Source organism: Mycteria americana, chromosome 21, assembly GCF_035582795.1.
Source record: "Mycteria americana isolate JAX WOST 10 ecotype Jacksonville Zoo and Gardens chromosome 21, USCA_MyAme_1.0, whole genome shotgun sequence".
Taxonomy (NCBI): Eukaryota; Metazoa; Chordata; class Aves; order Ciconiiformes; family Ciconiidae; genus Mycteria; species Mycteria americana.
In genome coordinates this window covers 4,339,029-4,359,120 of record NC_134385.1, presented here as the reverse complement: position 1 = coordinate 4,359,120, position 20,092 = coordinate 4,339,029, and the positions used below count along the sequence as shown (strand labels likewise).

Here is a 20,092-nt window from a genome sequence, read left to right as displayed (position 1 = left end):
CCAGGTGGCTCTGCGGTGGGTTTCGGTGACGCGTCTGCACTAAAGACCCAGAGGTGCCCCTTCGCCCCGAGCCCTGCCTGGTGCTTTCTTCGCCCTCAGCCCCCCAGCCTGGCAGTCCTGTTGCCCCTGGAGCAGCACGGCCCCCCACAGTGGGGATGGGGATGCGGGGCTGCTCCCCCCAGCCCCAAAGCATCCCCGGCAGCCCTGCGCTCTGCCCACACAAACCACACACACCACCAGGCTAGAAAAAAAAAAAAATAACAGGTTTATTGAGCACTGCTCTGGCCCCAGCACCCCTCTTTTCAGGGAGGAGGGAGCTGCAAGCAGGTGCTGCCCGTGGCGGGGGGTTCAGGCGCTGCCCACCCCCCCCCAGCCTGCAGCCGGTGCAGGACGTGAGTCGCCGAGGGAGCTGCAGCCCCGTCCCGCCACGCTGGGCTGGAGACAGGGAGAATGGAGAAGAGGGGCCGCAGTGGGGGGACAGCAGCCTGCTAGACCCCGGGGCTAGGGAGAGACTCACCCAAGGGAGCCCCTTCCCCGCCTGCCCCTCGGGTGCCCCCACTGCCCTCAGCCCCGGGTCCAGGGTAGACCTGGTGGCTCTGGAGGGGGCAAGACCTGGTGGCCCTCCTGGCCAGCAGCAGCCCCATGGTGCTGGGACCGAGGATGCCACCAGTCCATTGGCCACATCCAGCGAGGGGCCACGTCCAGCCAGTGGGACACACACGGGCGTCCCCGTCCTCGGCCGGGCTGCCTCCGCTCAGACAGTGGACTCCTTGGCGGCCGCCCAGGCTCTCTGGCAGCCATAGAGCCACTTGATGACGCGGGCGTTGCGCTCCACCACCGAGACGGCAGAGCCCACCCGAACATCCGACTCCTCCTCGCCTGGCCCCGCGTCCCCCTCGCTGCCCCCCGAGGCCTGCCCAGACTCCGACTCGCAGGATCCGGGGAGCCGAGCTGAGGCGTTGTCCCAGCCCGCCGGCCCGAACCGCTCCCGCCCCAGCAGCTCCACCAGCGCCCGGTCCAGCCCGCAGTAGTTGAAGAACCGCTCCTTCTCCGAGAGCGGCAGGGAGACGCGCAGAGCCAGCGCCTGCTTGCCGGGGGTGCGGGGGGGCTGTGCCGCTGGGCTGCTGGGCAGAGGGAAGATGCCACCACTGCCACCGCTGCTGCTGGCACCCGGCGTCCTCACCTCCTCCTTCTCCGCAGGCACCCACAGCATGGCGGTCTCGGGGCTCTGGGGGGCTGGCGGCCCCTCATCCAGCCCCCTGGCTGGGGGGGAGCTGGGGGGCTTGTCTCTGAGCGGTCCCTGGAAGAGGCGTCGCACCAGCCCGGAGCCCTTGGCGTTCTCCTTGTCCCCCCCCGGGCAGTCCCGTTTCTGCCGGTAGATGATGAGGGAGTCGGGTCTCAGCAGGCGCCTGCTGCCGGTCCGGCGCGACACGGGGGACTGGGGGCACGGCAGCTTCCGAGGGCCCTCCCGGCCCAGCTCCGAGCCTTGACACAACTCGCTACACTGCTGACGGGCGAGGAGGCGCCGGCTGCGGGGAGAGAGCCGGGGTGAGCAGCCCCGCAGCGCCGGCTCCTGCCGGCTGTTGATGACCTGCTGGGATTTGACGTATTTGGCCTTGTCGGCCTCCAGCCGCTCCACAGCGCTGGGCACCCGACCCCCACTGCCCCCCGGCTCCCGCGGGCACTCGGGGCCCCGGTTCAGCCAGGCCAGGGGGGAGCCGCGGCCGGGGTCCACGAGGCGCAGGTTGCTGGAGGCACAGACGGCGAGAGGGGGGCTGCCCAGGGGCACCATCGCCCCCCAGACCCGAAACGGCACCCCCGGTCGCTTTGCTCCCCCCTGGGTGGCTGTGGCGGGGGGTCCGGTGCTACGGCTGGGGAGGCTCCCAAAGCTTCGCTCGGCTCCTGAATTCGGCCCTGGGAGGAGAGAAGAGAGCCGGGGTTAGAACCGAGGATGCAGCAGTGGCAGGAGAGGACGGGGGGTGAAGCGGAGCCGGGGGTCTTCTCGATCCCACGCACGAGCTCTGCCAGCCCAGGCAGGAACAATCCGCGGGCAGGAAGAGAGAAGCGCCGAGCATCCGCCGGCTTCACCCGCATCCCAGGAGCGGCTTCCAACAGGAAAAAATACCGGAGCTGACCGCCTTATCTTTCCGAGCGCAGGGACAGCAGAACAAAGCCCGTGCGCAGGAGAGCTGGCGAGCTGCCCTGGCCAGGCCCCTGCGTGATGGCAGGGGCTGGGGGATGGTTTGGGGTCTCCGTGCCGTGCGCCCCGCAGTCGGGCTGAGCTCGGCTGCCTGGGAGGGAAGGTACCTCTCCTGCTCGATGCGTGGGGGGCATGGAGCAAAGGGGCTTTTCTTAGCCCTGGGGTGTGATGGCTCTTTCTCAGCTGTACCCAAGCATCCGTGCGGGACCGGGGCCGTGAATCCGGCGGTGGAGGTGGGTGCCAGGGGAAGGGGGTCTGGAGCCTGACCCGGGGGCTGTAAATGCCCAAAGCAGATGGTTTCGCTGAGCAGCAGAGGCCCGAACGGCCGTGAAGAGCCGCCCCATCGCCAGCGGCTGACCCAGCTCCGCAGCCTCCCCAGGTGACAGCAGGGACACGGGGCCGGGCAGAGCAGGGCTCACTAGAGAGCGAACAGCCCGGGAGCCCTCTGCCCACGCACCTCCACACACACAGCCCACGGGCCCCGACACCGCGTCCACCCCTGCTGCACAGATGGGGAAACCGAGGCGCGCGGTTCGTCTGGTCCTACGCTCCCAAGGGATGAGCTCCCCAGCCTCCCCCGGTGCGGGGCAGAGCTTTCGTAGTGGTTCAAGGGAAGGTGGCCCCGGCACGTGGTCCCATCACCCGCCGGCTTTGCCCTGGCAGAGCCAGCGTGCCCAGGATGCGACTGCCCGTGCCAGCGCGCCTGCACGCTCCCCGGCCCGGCCCCGCTGCCAGGATCCGTGCCCAGCCCCCGGGCTCGGCGGGTGGAGGATGCTCTTGCTCACCTGAGCCCACGCAGGGATGCAGGGATGGGATGCAGGGATGCAAGGATGGGATGCAGGGATGCTCCGGTCTCACTCAGCTCCTGCCCCTGTGGCCGCCAGCAGCAAACTGAGCCCAGAGCCAGCAGGAGTCTCATACAGAGGGAGAGGAAGAGGAAGAGCCACCCCGTTAACCCCTGCCTGCCCAGCTCCGTCAGCAGGAGCCCGGCATGACCCCCCTGCCCCAGCCGCAGCCTTCACACCCCGGAGCCCTGCCCCTGCCCAGCCAGCATTAACTCTCCTCCGGCAGCTCCAGCTCACCTCTGCCAGCTCTCCTCTTCCCTCCTCCTCCTCCTTACGGGAGCCTGGCCGGGATTTCGGGATCCGCAGCAGAGATCTCTGCCTGCTCTCAGGCAGGACTCAGTCTCTCTGTCCTCCCAGCACACGGGGCATCAGGAACGGGACAGGGAAACCACGTCTACTCTGGCAGCTTCTCCTTCTACATCCACCTGGGTGCAGAAGGAGGGTGTAGAAGGGTCTACATGCTGGGTGCAGCTCAGGAGCAGGAGCCCACCGTGATCCCCTTCCCCAGGATACCGCCCTGGCCGGTGAGGGAGAAGGAGGGAGGAAGGCTCCTTCTGGCACCTTCTCCGCTGGTAGCGAAAGGGTCAAAGCCAGCGCCGAGCCAGGCCAGTTCCTGCCTCCTCTTCCCCCCGGGAAGGGCTGTAAATCGCAGGAAGCCACAACGGGCTGGAGCCGGCCCAGGGGTTATTCTTACGGCTGCCCTCTCCCCTTCCCGAGGGCCGAGCGCTCCCAGGGGGGCAGCCCCCGGCCCCCCTCCAGCCCCAGCACGTGCCCGGGGGGCTGCGAAGGTGGCACCGCAGCGGCCAGGGGAGAAGGACAGGCTGCACCCTACGTTCAGCTCCCAGTCCCTTGGAGCGGGGCTGGAAAAGCCCCCAGTGCTCCCTAGGGACCCGCCAGCTCCCTCCATCCCTCCCCATCTCCGCTGGACGGAGGCCAGGGCGCTCTGTCCCTGGACGAGAAGGGACCCGGCCCCGAGCGCTGCCGGCCCCCACCCCAGTTCCTTCCTGCAGTGCCGCTGCTGGGGAGCCAGTGCCGGGAACCAGGGCCGGGTCGGCATCCAGCACCTCCTTGCGTGACGGCACCGGTGCCAGGAAGGGGCCAGAGCCAGGACTCCCGGGCTGATGAAAACAGAGGCTAAAATGGAAGCTGAGCAGGATGAGAGCGGCCAGGGCTTCTCCGAGCTCTGCCAGCACCGGAAAAAATCCCAGTGAAAGCGAGGAAGAGACAAACACCTCTTCTATTCTAATAAACCTGGAGAGGAGCAACGCGGGCTGCTGTGCTCCCAGCAGCACTTGGGCTGCGCGTGCAGGATGCGACCACGCCGGAGCAAACCCGACCGTCTCCAGAGGAAGACAGGGAAAAGGATGGGGACCGAGTGACGGAGAAATCCATGGCAGCCCTGGGATCTGCCCCTGGGAAGAGAGCGCCTGGGTTCCCAGCCGACAGGATCTTATTTTTAACTCCAGGCAATGTGAATCAGTGTTTATTAGGACAGGTTTTATTTTCCAAGCTGGAATCGCAGCAGTCGTTCCAGTAAAGCCACAAGTGAGTAAGAGCAGCCTTTGATTCACCTTTCTCTGGCTGATGCAGGGTGTTCCCGGGGGATGCTCCTACCCTGAAGCGAGGCAGACCGAGCGGCCGTCCTCTCCGTCTCCTCCTCAGAGCGCCTGCCAGGCACTTACTGTTGAACTGTTATATTTGGACAAGGCAGATTCCCTTCGGGATACAAAAACGGATGGTGCGAGGAGCCCTTCCCGGCATCAGCATCGCAGGCAGCTCCTGCTTCCCCTGGGGAGGTGACGGGGGTTTTGTCACTTCAGCTTCTAGGAGGAGATTTACCCAATTAATCAGCCTCTTGTGAATGCACCAGGTGGCTTTTCTTAGTCACGTGGATGCTCAAAGGCCCTTGTTTTTATTTAAAGTTACTCCGAGCTCTCGCAAGGCGCTCTCTGCTCTTTGATGGGGTTCTGCTTCCCTTCCCTCCCAGCTCACCGGGAAGCGAGCATGGTGCCAGGCAAGCAAAGCAACCCCCGGGCAAAACCCAGCCACAGCTGGGGCCAGGTATGGAAACTTCCAGCCCTTGCACAGTGGGCGAGAAAAGCCTGAGAAAGTCCTCAAAGGTCACGAGTCCCAGAGCACAGATCCTCCTTCCGACACCATTTTTCAGAGCAGGTCTAGCTCCCGATTAAACAGCCCTGCTCCCTGCGAGCCCTCCTCCCTCCCGGCTCGTGGTAAGGGGGACAGGGCCCTCTCGGCCCCGGTGACGACATCCCCACCTCGTAGCCCACACATCAGGCTTGAGGAGCAGCAGCAGAGCCGTACGGCCAGCGCAGGGCTCCCAGTGCTACTCCGATGGATCCGGGCGAGAAGGCAGGGGAAGCCAGAGGCTGCCATGCCCGCAGGCAGGGGCAGGACTGAAGCCATGTCCTGTTCCGTCCTTTCCAAATGCATTTCTCCTTTAAAAATTAAAAAAAAAAAAAAAATCCCTTTAACTCCACCCTGACCAGGTACAGGCAGGACGGCAGCACCTGGTAACACAGATATCTGTTTCTACTTGCTGGTTTACTTTTACAACCCACAAAAGCCCTTCCTGGTCTGAGGTCCATGCAAATGCCACCGCCTGGAGAGCAGCCCACGGGAGCTGGGTGGCTGCAAGCCAGAGAGGGCTCAGGATGCAGGCACCTTCCTTCGGGAGAGAGCAGAAGTGGAAGGCTTGCTATACAAGTTTAAAAATACCACGGGCTCAAATGGGCATGAATAAATCTGAAACCATCACCTAATCTAAGGCAGCCACCCACAAGTTGGTGCAAGTAGGAACTAGACAGCAGCTGGGCCCAGGAGAAGACATCGAGGCTCCCGTGGATGTTCATACCCCTCAACGGGGGCTTCAAAACCCACGGTGGCAACGACTGGCCTTGCTGACTTCTGCTGGCTGTCTGGGAAGCAAAACAGGTCACTCCTGGGACCCCAGGGACAGACAGGAAAGGCAGAGAGAGATGGAAGGAGCTGCCAGGACTGAGGGAAGCCTCCCCAGGGTCAACGACGAGCATCTGGGCTGAACCCACCACCTGCTGCAAGGGACCTGCAAAGGTTTTTAGGTTGCATCTGTTTTCATCTCCTATCCCAGAGATTAAAGAGGCCTCTGAGCAATTGCAATTCTGGCAGCAGTTCTCCCTTTGCCCTCTTCAGGGGAACGCAAAGCAAGTCGGCCACGTCCTCCCGCACCCCAGCCCAGCGCACTTCACCTGGTGGGGTGTGGGATGGCAGCTGGGCATACGGGGCTGCCCCAAAGAGAGCGGCCACAACTCCAACCACCACCAGCCAGCTCAGCCCCGGGGCTCAGCCCGGGCCCCTGCACACCCTGGGCTGGCCCTGGCTGCTCCTGCCAAACTGCAGCCCTCGTGCAATTGCTTTCTGCTTCGGGCACCCAAATAATCTGGACATTCATCCGAGAACAAAGGGATTTAACAGGAACACGGCCTGGGCCGCAGCTCCTCTCGCAGCGATGCGGTGGTGGTGCTGGTTCATCCTTCAGGTCACTCGACTTCTCCGTGCTTCGCTTGCTCTGTTTATAAGAATGTGCAGTCTCAGACTCCCCAAAAATGCTTACAGAGCTAGTGAACAGAGATCTGCAGCAGCCTGCTCTTGTATTTCCACCTCCCACCTCTCCCCAAACAGCACAGACACTCTGGACAGTTTGTGGCATTTCAGATACATCCTCTTCCTTCATTGCACTTAAGAATAGAAATTGCACTTTGCATAGACTGCTCCCCAGCCCCTCAGACCGAAAGGGAAACGAAACACTCAATGCTCAGCAGTGCCCGTTAAATAGGAGTATTTAAACACAAACTCTAACTAATTCTCCGCGAGACAACTCCTTGTGTCCACCACGCAGACCACCAGTAAAGACTAAAAACAATGATAGGACACGCCATAGAAAGGATTCACAGGACATCGGTGGAGCAAAGGGAAAAGCAAGGCAAAAAGTCAGCCGTTTGTGCCGCCCGCAGTCCAAAGGCCACCCGACCGTGCCTGCCCAGCCAGCCACCGCGCAGGGGGAAGAAAAAATAAAAAAAAGTTGTTTCTCTGAAGCGAGGGCACCCTTCCAAGGGGCGGGCAGGCCGCTGCAGGCTCCCCGAGACAGGACTTTATCTCAACCACAAAGCAACATCTGCCATTACGCTGCAGTTTGCGCAGGGGCCGCGATTGGCTGGCACGAAGGAAAACTCCGTTTAAACCAACACAAAGTGAAAATACAAACAGGGCGAGTTCCCAAGCCCAGCGCTGCAGAGAGGGGATCGCCTAGCCAAGCCTTGCCCGAGGAAACGGGATGGGCAAGCCGGAGCCCGAGGCCTCAGCGTTCTGCAGAACAAGGAGAATAAAGCAGAGGTTGGGTTATTTGAGCAGAGATGCAGCCTTAGTTACATCTGATCTCTGCACCAGGGCATTTCCTTGCGCATTGCCACCCCCCTCCCACCACGGACTAGATATATTTCAAGTACATAGGCTTCGTTTTCTTCATTTTGTGGGGGAGGAATTTAGCTTATGTCTATATTTAAAATCACCACTCTTACAACTAATCGAAGAGGTGTGACTTTCTCCTTTTTAATTAAAGGTGCTTATCCTTTAATAAAAAATAATCTAAATTTAAATCCCTTTCTCTTCTGCAACGACTGCATTGACTTACAGATTTAACCACACAGCTTCTGCCAGGTGGGGAATCTGCCTATTTCTGGCCCCAGGATATGCAGGAAACCGCGGGTGACCATGCAAGTGCACGGCCCACAGGAGATGACCGGGCTTGGGTTTGTTGCAGGGGTAACAAATGGGAAGACAAACCAATTTACAGCATTTCCAGTTTGCACTATTCCCAGTCTGCACAACCCTTTGTTCCAGAGCACTGTTAATTAAAACATGCAAATGAGTACTAGACTTTTGTATCACGTATAAGCAGTGATGTTTCCTCACCTTTATTTCTAAGGGTTCTCAGGGCACGTGAGACCGAGAAGCCACCATCCCTCACAAACCTCCCGAAGGCCATTTACACCTTGTTCAGCCCCAGGAGCTGCCCCGACAGCCTGCACACGCCCGCTCCCTCCACCAGCTCCAGACAAAGCCAGCAGCAATCAGCCCATGTACGCAGCAGGGGAACGCAGCACAGCACACCCTCTGCACAGGGGCTTGCGGTGCGCTCAGGGGGCAACAGGGCTCACCCCCAGAACGAGGACGTGCGGCTTTCTGGGTGAAATCCTACTGCAGCACATGCAGGAACTAGAGGGGGAAAGGCTCGCTTCAGCAGGAGGAGCGTCAGTGCCCAGGAGAGCGGCAGCATCTATTTGCAGCCTCAAAAATCCAGTAGTACCAGTAATGGGGTAGGCAGAACCTGCCAGAGATTTCCTTACAGCCCAGGGTGGTACTCACTCTGCTTGTAGTAACAACTTCAAGTATGTACTGGATGCAAGAATGCTTTTTTCACTCTTTAATCCCCTCTTTGAAAGTGAAGCACACCCAGAAGAGCACTGTTTTGATTCATAAAGGGCTGGGCAGAAGCCACAGGGTCCACACGGGCATGGCTCACCTCAACCAGTCCAAGAGACAGCTCTGTTTTCACATCCAGTTTGGCCTCGCTCTGTGAAGTCCTCCAGCAGCACATGACACATCAGTGGACATTTGGCACCGCCGCTACCCACAGAGGATGAGCAGCACACCTATTAGCCAATCTAGCATCTTTTACGAGCCTAGGATCACTTACGGTATGACTGTGATGAAGTACTACAGCTCACTTCTGTCCTAGCCCAGCAAATAAACCCTTCTGTAGCTTTGCTGACATTGTGCTGACTGAGAAGAAAGCATTTCTCCGTAAAAAGTTCAAAAGCTTCATTGAAATTCAGATTTTATTGCAAAAAAGTCATGAACTTAATAAACTACACAATCATTTTCCTCATTATAAATTCTCCATAAAATATATTTTACAGTTTTTAAAGAAAGATTTGAAAAAAAATCTTTGAGTGCTAAAAAGTATCTTGACTTTGTGTCACGCTGGTGAATAACTCTGTAGCTGCTACAACAATTTGATTTATCAAAGGTTTTAAACAAAGACCTTGGACAACAACAACAGCAACAAAAAAAAAAAAAATCAAACAGAACACAGACCTCGAGGACTACCATTCAGTGTTAACCAAGGAAACACTCAGTGTCACCCAACAGCAAGGCTAAGCACCATGAGAGGGATTTCAGGTACCCCCACCCTTTAAAGTGGCAATCAGTGCAAAGAAACACTTTGGGAGTCAAAAAAACCCAAAAAACTTCCCTGTGTCATTTACTAGCACTCGTTTCTGCACGGCGGGCAGATAGCACATTTGGTGTTCATCCTTTGAAATATTTCAGAGAAGAATCAGGTGATTTTCAAAGCGCCTTGAAGGTAAGTAGTATTATTCTGTAGCAGATTCATACCTTAAGATAACATAAGTTGATTCTGACTTTCAGGTGGGCAGGAGAGAAGAGGAAGTTAGCAATGTATTTTTAAAAAGCTCTCAAGTTTAACATGGAAAAATTATATAGCCTCTTAAAACTTTACTCATCAAATGACCATGCTGAAATGTAAGTACTGTGAAACAGTGTTGGCACAGACAGTGAGAGGTTTGTTTTCTTCCTTTCAGCAACAAGCTGAGGCTTCAATTGTACTGAACTCAAAATACGAGAACAAAACAGATCTCCACTTCTGGAACATAATAATAAATAGATCTCTCCTTATTATTACTCACAGATAGGCTCCAAGTCTTCTTTTATAGACTAAGCTGTCTGCAGGGAAGGAGCAACACCGGGACATCCACACAGGCAACAGGCTGTATCCTCGGTACGATGCAGTTGCCTCCGTCCCTGCCAATCTACGCTGAAGCGAAGGTGCTCTGCTGCACTCGGGGCCACTGTCTTCTCAAAGTTACTTCTATACCATTTTCTAAACAATAAACACTGTTTTGGGACAAAGTGTATTTGTCTGAGAATCACTGTTTAGACAACTTGCCTCAAACGATAAAGTGAAGCAAAATAACAAGAATTAAGGACTAAGGGTGACTGGGTAAGGAACAGACACCTACACAGCACCAGGTAGGAATCAACTGTAGTCTGTAAAGCCTCAGAAGGTTGGTAGAATCGAAATCCTATGCTTTTGGAAGAACAAAAAAATTCTATTTTGTGCTGTTTATTCACACTCAGGCTAAATAAACACTGACTGATCAGAACTGCTCTCACAGCACTAAGAGGGAACAGTACCTGAGAAGCAAGTTACACAAGGGAATACTTATGGCAATTTTCAGGTAAGATTTGGGAAAAACACCATTAAATTGCTTTTATTAAGAAAACCGACCTTTGTTGCAGCTTTAATATATCTGCCTTTAAAAGGCAATTTTTTAAGACTTTACTTTCCAAAAGGTCAAACTGATGAGAAAGGTCACAGTCCTGCACCCAAAAGAGCAAAGCATTATATGATTACAAAGCAGCTTCTGTCTGCCATACGGTGTCAGGTGGCCTTTGTGAAACCTCTCTCAGCATATCAATCTGCTTCTGTGGAGTAAGAGCTGGGGATAAGCAGCCTTTCAACTACTTCAAAGCTTTCCATCCTACTGTCTGTGGTTTTAAATAAATATTACTTATTTCAAAGGAAGAAAAATTTAAAAAAGATCGGCCAAGGTTGCCACACAAGTCAGAGATACCTTTCACACACCGGTTACTGAGTTTTCCCTCCTATTTGAGAATAGGTGTGTTCTACAAGACAAAGTCACCCCTTTATCTCCTCATTGCTACCAGGTCAGAGTCAGTGCCAGAAAGGAGGAGACCATGACCCAGTGTTATTAGATTCAGTTAATGGGAAAACCATGCTGCAACGATATTTTGAAGAATCTTAAAAATAACGCTCTTATGCTGCTGGATTCCCCCATCCACGTTTCCATAAACTAGGCTCACCCTACTCTCCTATCTGAAGTACTCAAAGTGCTATTGGATTATAGATACAGGAGTAGAGAGCATGTTGTGAAACTGTAGATTACCTGTAATAAAGTATTTGATTACTAGAAGAAAGCGAAAAATCAAACAATTAATGAACTAGCCAACATGCTAGCACCTGATTGCATACACTTGTAATTTGACTCCCTCAGTGACGAGCTCATTAAGCTGTAAGTGCTAAGCTTGGCCATGTCAGTACTTTAAAAACTGCTGATCCCTTTGCATTGCATTTTTTGTCTACAAAGTCAAGTCTCAGACCCTATCTTGACATTAGATAACAAAAATAAATAATAAAGTTATTCAGGCCTGGAGAAGAAGGAATGCTTCTCATTATCTTCTTCACCTAGTTTTCTAGCAGACCCCAATCATTCAGACCCATAGCAAATAATTTAAGAAAAGTGGCATACACTCCCAGTCACTCGTATACATAAATATATACACAGAATTACTTTACAAAGCCTGAAGATTTGCACTACCAGCATGCAAATCTCTTTTTCCATGAGAGTTCCTAATACTGACATAGGAAACTGGAATGTATGAAATACTCCATGACATAGTGCTGGAAATCAAGTCTCAGCTCTTAAGACATCCCACTGCCAGCATACACAAACGACCATCGTCACAGCTTACACTTGCATGTAACATCCTGGTATTATACACATCATTAACACAGCGGCCAACTCAACATTCGTATCATTTATGAAACTCAGAAGAGATTCATTTGGTAGAAACTACACCCTGCAGGTTTGAGTTCAGGCTCATTTCTTTTACTGCTATTAAGTTGCACCATCAGTTAGGTGAGAAGGAGCTCTATCGAGAGACGCACAACTCGGTAGGTCACGTGTCCCAGCTGCTATCTTTAAAAGCTATGTTGACTAATCGCAGTTCTAGCTCAAAAGCATCGGGTCGGTCCTGCGGGTTGGCAGCCAGCATTTCCTTGATCAGCTGTTTCATTCGAGCATTCATGGATTTTTTCTTTACGGGGATGAGCAGTTCCATTTTAGGGTTTTCTAGAAGCGCCTCTCCAACAGGCACGATCGCTGTCCCCTGCTTGACGTAACTCCCCAGAAGTTCCTTCTTTGTTTCCGTATCTATGAACGTGATTCTTTCCAACATTGCCCAGATTATAATCCCCAGTGCAAAGATGTCTGCTTTGGCAGTGTAGTGTCCTTCCCAGACTTCAGGGGCCATATAGAAGTCAGTCCCACATGCAGTTGATAGAAAACACTTATTTACGTTGACTGGTTCCTCGGGATTCTGTCCTGAGGCTGAACATACTTTACTCAGCCCAAAATCAGCTACTTTCAAGGTAGGCTCCAAGTCACTAGCATCCATCCTGCTCCGAGATATCAGAATATTGTCGGGTTTGAGATCACGATGAATAATCTGATTTTTGTGCAGGAACGCCAGTGCGCTGCTGAGCTGAAGCATGAAACTGGTATTGGTCTTGCGGTTTGGCTTTCGGGACAACAAATACTCATTCATGTCTCCACCATCACAGAAATCCATTACAAACCAGAGGTAATAAGCACTTCTTGGGTCAAAGACTATTTCTCCTTTTAATGAGGTCTCTACAAGCTGCAACAAGGAAAAGAAATGTCATAACTACCTGACAATCACAAGAATATAAAGACACGATGGAAAAATGCATGAAGTATGGATCTTCCTCTTGAGAATCCAGAGAGCAAGATATTGCAACTGGTGAAAATAAAACTATGCAAAATTTATGATGTAAAAAAAAAAAAATCACAATGTATTTGACAGCCTCCTTATTTTAGTGTGTGCGAAGCATATCAAGTTCACGCTCCCGCCCAGAAGCTAGAGCTAGACCCAGATAACAGTATTTTGAAAGATACTAAGCAGCCATTGCACTCCCATCTGTTTCAGCTGGACAGTGTCCCACCCCAACAAAGCCTGTCCCACCCATTTCGCTAACAACTTTAATATATAAACAAAGTCTCAACAAGTAACTCTGTACAGTGCCAGTGGGTTGTATTTGTCCTCCGCCGATGAAGCGGCACTGCAATAGATTTTTAAAGCCTATTCTCTGTTCCTTACACAGGAATTCTAGCCAGTGTTAACACAGGATCCCTTAACTCAGGAGAATGCTCATCTACAGGCACAGAACAGCTGCTGCACATAACACCTTTCCCACCCTCGTGATCCACTAACTACTTTCTAGAATTTAAGCAGCAAGTAGCTCAAGCAGTCAGTTCTAATAGCTACTTCATACAAAAAGCAAAGTAAAACCAGCAATCAGTTTTACTAATCCTGTTTACACAACTATACATTTGCCTCTTCAGCTCCTCTGAGGTGGCTCTTAGCATGCTCTGGAAGGTAAGTCTTGCAATTATTTCTGTTAGTAGTAAACCAAACATAGCTCCTACAGGCTTTCAAAAAATTAAGGTAGCTATTAATATTTAGAGGCATTTTAAAGTGCTTTAAAAAAGCGACCTTTTCTATCCAAGAGCAAAATTACTAGCAATTTATAGTTATCTTTAATTGCTAGCACAACTAGCACTCAAACTGGACCAATTTAAACCAGTAAATCCATGTTAGAACTAGAAAACTATGTATTTAGGGTTTATAGTCGGTGACAGTGAGATTAAGGTATCGCAGGACAGCAGGGAGTCTCCTTTGCCAAGTGAGCACCAACACACAGCTCTTCCCTCCCCGCAGCTTCACAGAAGCTGTACCTGCATCTCAGTTCAGAGCGTTAAGACAACAAAATGCACTACCACATCTGTGACAGTGGCAAAGCACCACAAAACCAGGCTAGTTTAGGACTCTCACTTGACTTAGTTCAGCTGACACCAGCTAAGCATCTGCCCCAAAGCCCTTCAGGAGATGCTAACACCCCCTCCCCAGCCAGCTTCCTCACACACTGCACCCCTTCAGCTCTAACGTAGTATCACCCAGGCTGGGGAGAGGAGAGAGCAAGCCAAGGGAGATCTGATTTTCTCTGGTTTAGCACATGCTATTAGAAAGTGATCCCAGTCTTTTCAGAGTCAGCTCAGCTCTGCCCTTTGCTCTTCTCTGCTCTCTGGAGCAGGGAAACAATTTGTAGTGCTTGCACCTGACAGGGGCGAGATCTACACGCCACATTAACAGGCACTGCCGTCAAAAACCAATGCTGCAGGTGATCTGGAAGCTATTCCCCACCTTCCAGTTCCACCTTGTTTTTTAAGCTCCTCCCTGTACAGCTGTCCACACATTTGATGCAGTCTCTCACAGATCCACTAACGACTAGGAAGGTAAGGTACTAATTTCTCCTACATGAGCTGGCCAGTATTATTTTACCCTAATCCCTTCATGAAAGCAGGTTAGTAACAACTACCAAGCTACAGCGAGTCTACAAAGGCAAGAATCCTCTTTCTCAGGCTCGTACAGCACTTGGCACAAGGGGATGTGGACAGCCGTGAAGGGTTGTCAGATGAATGTTCACTAACAAAAGGTTCTACATTAGACATGCAAGAACGACAACAATAAAAACTGAAATGATAAAAGCTGACTAGGGATAACACAATAAACATTGAGGTGGCTACTGACTTTTAAAACCAGAGACACAAATTTCTGCCAGGGGATGACTTATAGTTGGGGCAGCTTGTTGACAAGGGAATGAATCAGATTATCTTTCAAAGTCTTTCCAGAGCTACTTATTCTTCAAAAATATGCATCTTCAAATTTAAAGGTGACTTAAAGGACACTTTCAGTAGCCACACAGGGGGAGTGATATTTATTCCTTTATTTATCATACCTTTACCTCTCTTTGAAGATATTAATATGTTTATTCAAAAAAGAAAATGGCTCACCACATGCTACCAGTTGCTTATTATTTCTGAAAGAATTTTAAGTGTCAGCTTCCTAAATCAAGTCAGTTACTTCCTCTTTCAAGGACATCCAAGATTAAGAAATTCTTCAGAGCTCTGTCCCAAGACATTAGTACCTGTCTGCCCATTAACCCTGCAGCAGGGCTTCTACCAAGTAATACAACAACAGCCTGCCCCTCCCTTGTGCTTTACCTGTGGTGTTTCCTCAAATTATCAAAGCAGATTTGCATTAAAAAAATCCTGGAGTCTTCTAGAGTGGCATGGCTTCAAATTACAAGTTACAGGTAACTGTTCAACAGATATGCTCTTTTAAAGATATAAAATAATTTTTGGGTGTCAACAACACGAACAATATCCTCTCCTAACTAAGCATACCTAAAAAAAAAAAAAAAAATCTTAGCTACCCACCTCCTTCCCTCCCAGCTACACATCCATATTAATTACTTCCACCCCATTACCTCAGCTTCATGTACCTGTAAATAAAGGGAGGAACTGGAGCCATGGGACATCTTCTGCACCATACCATCTTTCTGCAAGATGCACTCCTCCAGGTGAATGACGTTGGGATGTTGGCTCTTGATACTGCTAAGTGCCCAGAACTCACGCAGAGCTAGTTCCACGTTCTCTGGAGCATGGCACCGAATCTTTTTCACCGCGACCCGTGCAGAGGTCTTCCTGACGACTGCTTCGTACACCACACCATAACTGCCACGACCAACCTCCCGTATTAGATCGTACTTAGGCTGGCTACTCACCATCTTCAAGATCAAGGGTTCTGGGGAAGGGGGAAAAACCCACAGAACTAAAACTTATGAACAAGAACTGGGCTGTATTTTCCCCCATGTGGCTTGGTGAGGCACTATTAGGCCTACCAAAACCCTGCAATTAACAGGGCAGTGCCTCCAAGCGTTACACTGGACGCAACGCTGCACTCGAGTGCCAAAACATTCCAGAAGCTATTCTGTAAACCTGTACCTATTGCCACAGACTAGTTAAAAGTGAAATTACATAATTTTGGTGGGACTATTAAGATTTCAAATACAGCCCAGTTTTCAAGGTGGCAACAATTCAAACCCAGACTTGTACTGTGCCGAGACAGGACTATCATTTATGCTCCTGCTCCTTCCTCTCAGTGTCTTCCGTGAACATCTGCGGAAATAATAGTATGGTATCATGCTCTCCATCCGCACCTGGGATAGCAGAGAAGAGGTTCTAGTTGAAGCCTGTGGTTGGGCAGTAACAGATTTAATTTACACTGCCTTTTATGGAGGTGACTGCATAAGTAAATGTTTCTGTTATAATTTAATCATGAAATTCTTTTACTGATACCAAGACAAAAGGATGCTTTGGATCGCTTCCAATTTATTTTTTAATGTTACTACGATTTTTCACCTAGTCTCCTCTGAATGAGGAGTCTACAGTTACAAAAAGTTAAAAAGGGTAACTGATTGCAGAAGCTTGTACCCAGCATCTAACTTTCACTTTTGCGCAACAGGGCAAGGACAAAAGTTAAGATATTGCTCTATAAGTACAAGACACACATACACACACAAGCCACCAAACACTGCTACAGATTTATGACCCTCCCTGCACAATTACAAACCAAAACACACCAGCACCACCTTCACACAACCCAACCAAAGTGGGACACTGACTATAGACAGGAAAAAAAAGCTTGGCTAGCCAGTTATCACTGGTCAAACAGAATGAAAGACAAAAATAAAAGTTTAAAAAAAAATCACAGCTAGTATATCAGAACTAAAACGGTTTGTGATTGCCAGTGATAAACGTAATTCTCTTTATGTCAGTAAACCAGGCAACAAGGACCACATCAAAACAGCCTGTTATTAGTAGGAAGTTTTCAAGTATTTCCACTGTTTTAGGTACTTTTTTTTTAGAAAAAAAGAAGAAAAAAAGAAAGAGAGAGAAAAAAAGGTATCATCAGTCTCATGGCAATACTACGGAGACATTTTAACCTTTCAGCAAAGTTCTGTAACGCACATTTACAAGAACATTTTGAACTGAAATGTGACGTGCCCAAGAAACGCGTTACCATGAGGTTCTGCTCACAAGGTGCGTTGAGCCTGCACCTGTAGCAGGACTATGAGGAACAGATTAAGATTACAGCCTGAACATTAAGATCTGATGGGCCAATAGCCCTTCCCATGCAGGGGAGAAGAGCAGGACCTGTAATCTCACCAGCAGCCAAATAACTCCCGAGGAAAAGATTGCATTACTCAAACACTATCACATCAGGTTCAAAATGAGCAGAAAACGTCCCCCCATGTTGCAAGTCAGTTAGCTGTGTGCTGTTACCAGAGAGGATCTGTCATTCTGCCAAGTGTGAGGGTTGCTACCTGCCTTCCTTCACCCCCACAGCGGACTAGGCTGGTCTGGAAATGCCACCGAGGGTTATTGCTTAAGCCGATGAGAAGTGCCGCCTGCTCCCCAGGGCAGCGACCGGGAAGCTCATGCCAAGCAGCAGGGCCCTGGCAGCAGGGACAGGCACAGGCCAGGCAGTGCAAGCAAACAGGCCGGGCCTGCCCCTGCTCCCTCCTGCAGGCCTGGGAAGCTGCAGCCGGCATCTCACCCGGGAAGCGCTCTCCCTCTCCGGCTGCCTCATTAGCAGCAATAATTACGGAATAAAACAAGTTACCCGCCCCCCCTTCGCCCTGCTCCTCCAGGGAGGCCCTGCAAGCGGCTGTCACACCGGGACCCCACCTGCACCGAGGGAGACCTTGCTCCGCAGGGAAATTACCGAGGCACCGCTCGCTGCGGGCGGAGGCCGGGAGCGGGCTCTGACGCCGGCAGCCGCGGCCCGAGGGGGAGCCCGCCCCGCTGGGCCCTGCCCTCCTCTCCAGGTACCCGGGCCCTGCGCAGCCCCCGCGCACACCTGGGCCGGAGGTCCCCGCCCGCCTGGGCCCGGCACGGCCCGCTCCGTGCGGCCCCCCCCCCCACTATGACGCACCGGGGCAACCGCCCGGGCCCGGACCGCTCCCCGCCACTCCCAGGCCGGCTCAGACCGGGCCGGCCGCCGCGTTACCTCAGCGCCGCCGCCGCGCTGCCTCCGCCCGGCCGCCATTATAGGGCTCCCTCCCCTCCCCTGCGCCGCCGCCGCCACGCCCCCGCGCGAGCCCCGCCCCCGCCCCCGCGCCGCCGCTGCGCCCTCTGATTGGTCGGCGGCGAAGGGGAGAGGGGGGAGCGCGCGCCCCTCCCGCGCTTCCCCGGGGGCGCGTGTGGCCGGTGCAGCCGCCTGTGCAAGGTGTTGCACGGCGCCTGGTGCATCCCCTTGTGCATCCCCCGGCTGCTCCCTGCCCCGTGCCTGCATCCCCCTCCGCTGTGCTCGCCCCACTTTGCAATGACGGCTCTCCTCTTTTTTGGGGGTGTTTTGCGGTTTTTATTTATTTATTTATTTATTTATTGCTTGGCATTAAGAAAAAAATAAGTCGAGTCCCTCCCGCCTTTGGTTGCGCTCTGGCTTTGTGTGATGGCGACACAGCTTCTGGCAGAGAGCTGTCCTCCCTTCCTGTGCTCCGTTCTTTGCCATTGCCCCCTTTCCTCTGCAGGCTGCAGGGCTGGAGGTGCCCCCCCTGCACGGGAGTTGGGGCTTCTGCCATGGTCCCCGCTGTCCCCTCGACCCGTAGGGCCATCGCAGTCATTTTGGGAGAAGCCAGGGCCAGCCGCTGCTCGGAGCCCTGCAGAGAGCAAGCAGAGGCCGTTCAGATATGCTCCCACCAGAGCAACGCGCTCTCCCGCCTCTCCCCGGTTTGTTGGGAAGGAGCCCGGTGGCGATTAGTGCCCCGGGGCCCTGCCTAAGCTGCCCCAAGCCAATTAGGGGCCGACGAGCCCCTTGTGGGTTTCGAAAGCTGATTAGGGCATTACAACCCCTTCATTCCCATGAATCCCCTTAATCGAGTCCAGAAGCAATTAGTTAATCAATGCCACCCCCAGACAGGGCCAGCTCGCGGGCGTGGAGTGGGTGCACATCGGTGGCCGACCCCCGTGCTGCCCTCCTGAGCGGCTGGCCAGCCCTGCTTCCGTGCCAGCACCTCCCTGGAAGAGCCCCAAGTGCTGAAATGGGGACAATTTTGCAAGATGTGCTTCGCCGGTCCCAGCACAGTCACTTGGTCGACATGTGAGCCTGCCCGGAAGGAGCACCCAAAACAGCTGCGGGGCTGGCCTGCTCCGGGGCTGCAGCGAAATGGGGCCTATGTACCCATGCAACCATGTACCCCTGCATCTATGTACCCGTGCATCCCTGCACCTTTATACCCACGTACTCATGGACCCACGTACCCCTGCACCCGTGCACCCCTGTACCTATCCACCTGTGTACCCCTGCACCCATCCACCTGCGTACCCCTGCACCCATGCACCCTGTGCACCCATTTACCCATGCACCCATGTACCCCTGCGCTTGTGCACCCATGTACCCCTGCACCCATGCACCCTGTGCACCCATTTACCCATGCACCCATGTACCCCTGCGCTTGTGCACCCATGTACCCCTGCACCCATGCACCCTGTGCACCCATTGACCCATGCACCCATGTACCCCTGTGCTTGTGCACCCATGTACCCCTGCCCTTGTGCACCCATGCACCCCTGCCCTTGTGCACCCATGCACCCCTGCACCCACATACCCCTGTACCCGTGCATCCATGTACTCATGCACCCATTTACCCCTGCGCTTGTGCACCCATGTACCCCTGCACCCGTGCACCCCTGCACCCACATACCCCTGTACCCGTGCATCCATGTACTCATGCACCCATTTACCCCTGCGCTTGTGCACCCATGTACCCCTGCACCCGTGCACCCCTGCACCCACATACCCCTGTACCCGTGCATCCATGTACTCATGCACCCATTTACCCCTGCGCTTGTGCACCCATGTACCCCTGCACCCATGCACCCCTGCACCCACATACCCCTGTACCGGTGCATCCATGTACTCGTGCAGCCGCGCACCCCAGCACTCATCCTCTCCTGCCCGCAGTTGCTGTGGGTGCAGCAGCAGCCTCCATCCCGCCCCACCTTGTCCCCCTGCCAGCGTGACCCATAGGGGACAGCGCTATAATTACCCCTCTCTCCTCGTGCAGCTGCCAGTATTTACAGGTCTCCCTGCGGACGGGTGCTGGCATTTGGCACGACACCCTGTTTATCGCCGCGCCAGCCAGGCACTGTGCGCCGGGGCTGTTTTCCCCGGTGGGTGC

The 20,092-nt window shown here is 53.3% G+C and overlaps 2 protein-coding genes across 4 annotated transcripts; both read right to left on the bottom strand.

Moving 5' to 3' along the window:
• Window positions 1-267: 267 nt before the first annotated feature.
• On the bottom strand, window positions 268-17,853 carry FAM110D (family with sequence similarity 110 member D). Its single transcript, XM_075522152.1, has 2 exons — window positions 17,845-17,853; window positions 268-1,914 (listed from the first exon to the last, which is right to left on the bottom strand). The coding sequence occupies exon 2, from the start codon at window positions 1,790-1,792 to the stop codon at window positions 755-757; it is 1,038 nt and encodes a 345-aa protein (XP_075378267.1). The 5' UTR covers window positions 1,793-1,914; window positions 17,845-17,853; the 3' UTR covers window positions 268-754.
• On the bottom strand, window positions 8,926-17,997 carry PDIK1L (PDLIM1 interacting kinase 1 like). Of its 3 annotated transcripts, none has more exons than XM_075522153.1 (3): window positions 17,920-17,997; window positions 15,350-15,651; window positions 8,926-12,624 (listed from the first exon to the last, which is right to left on the bottom strand). In XM_075522153.1, exons 2-3 carry the CDS (start codon window positions 15,632-15,634, stop codon window positions 11,884-11,886), a joined length of 1,026 nt encoding a protein of 341 aa, XP_075378268.1. In that variant the 5' UTR covers window positions 15,635-15,651; window positions 17,920-17,997; the 3' UTR covers window positions 8,926-11,883. The 3 variants fall into 3 exon arrangements, with proteins under 3 accessions (XP_075378268.1, XP_075378269.1, XP_075378270.1); XM_075522154.1 differs by having other exon boundaries at window positions 15,350-16,762; window positions 17,920-17,955; XM_075522155.1 differs by lacking the exon at window positions 17,920-17,997 and adding an exon at window positions 17,598-17,884.
• Between the last annotated feature and the right edge of the window lie 2,095 nt (window positions 17,998-20,092).

Coding starts and splice junctions, on each gene's coding strand:
- PDIK1L (XM_075522153.1), bottom strand. CDS start 15,634: ATGGTGAGTAGCCAGCCTAAGTACGATCTAATACGGGAGGTTGGTCGT. Junction 12,625..15,349: donor GTTCCTCCCTTTATTTACAG/GTACATGAAGCT, acceptor TCCTTGTTGCAG/CTTGTAGAGACCTCATTAAA.
- FAM110D (XM_075522152.1), bottom strand. CDS start 1,792: ATGGTGCCCCTGGGCAGCCCCCCTCTCGCCGTCTGTGCCTCCAGCAAC.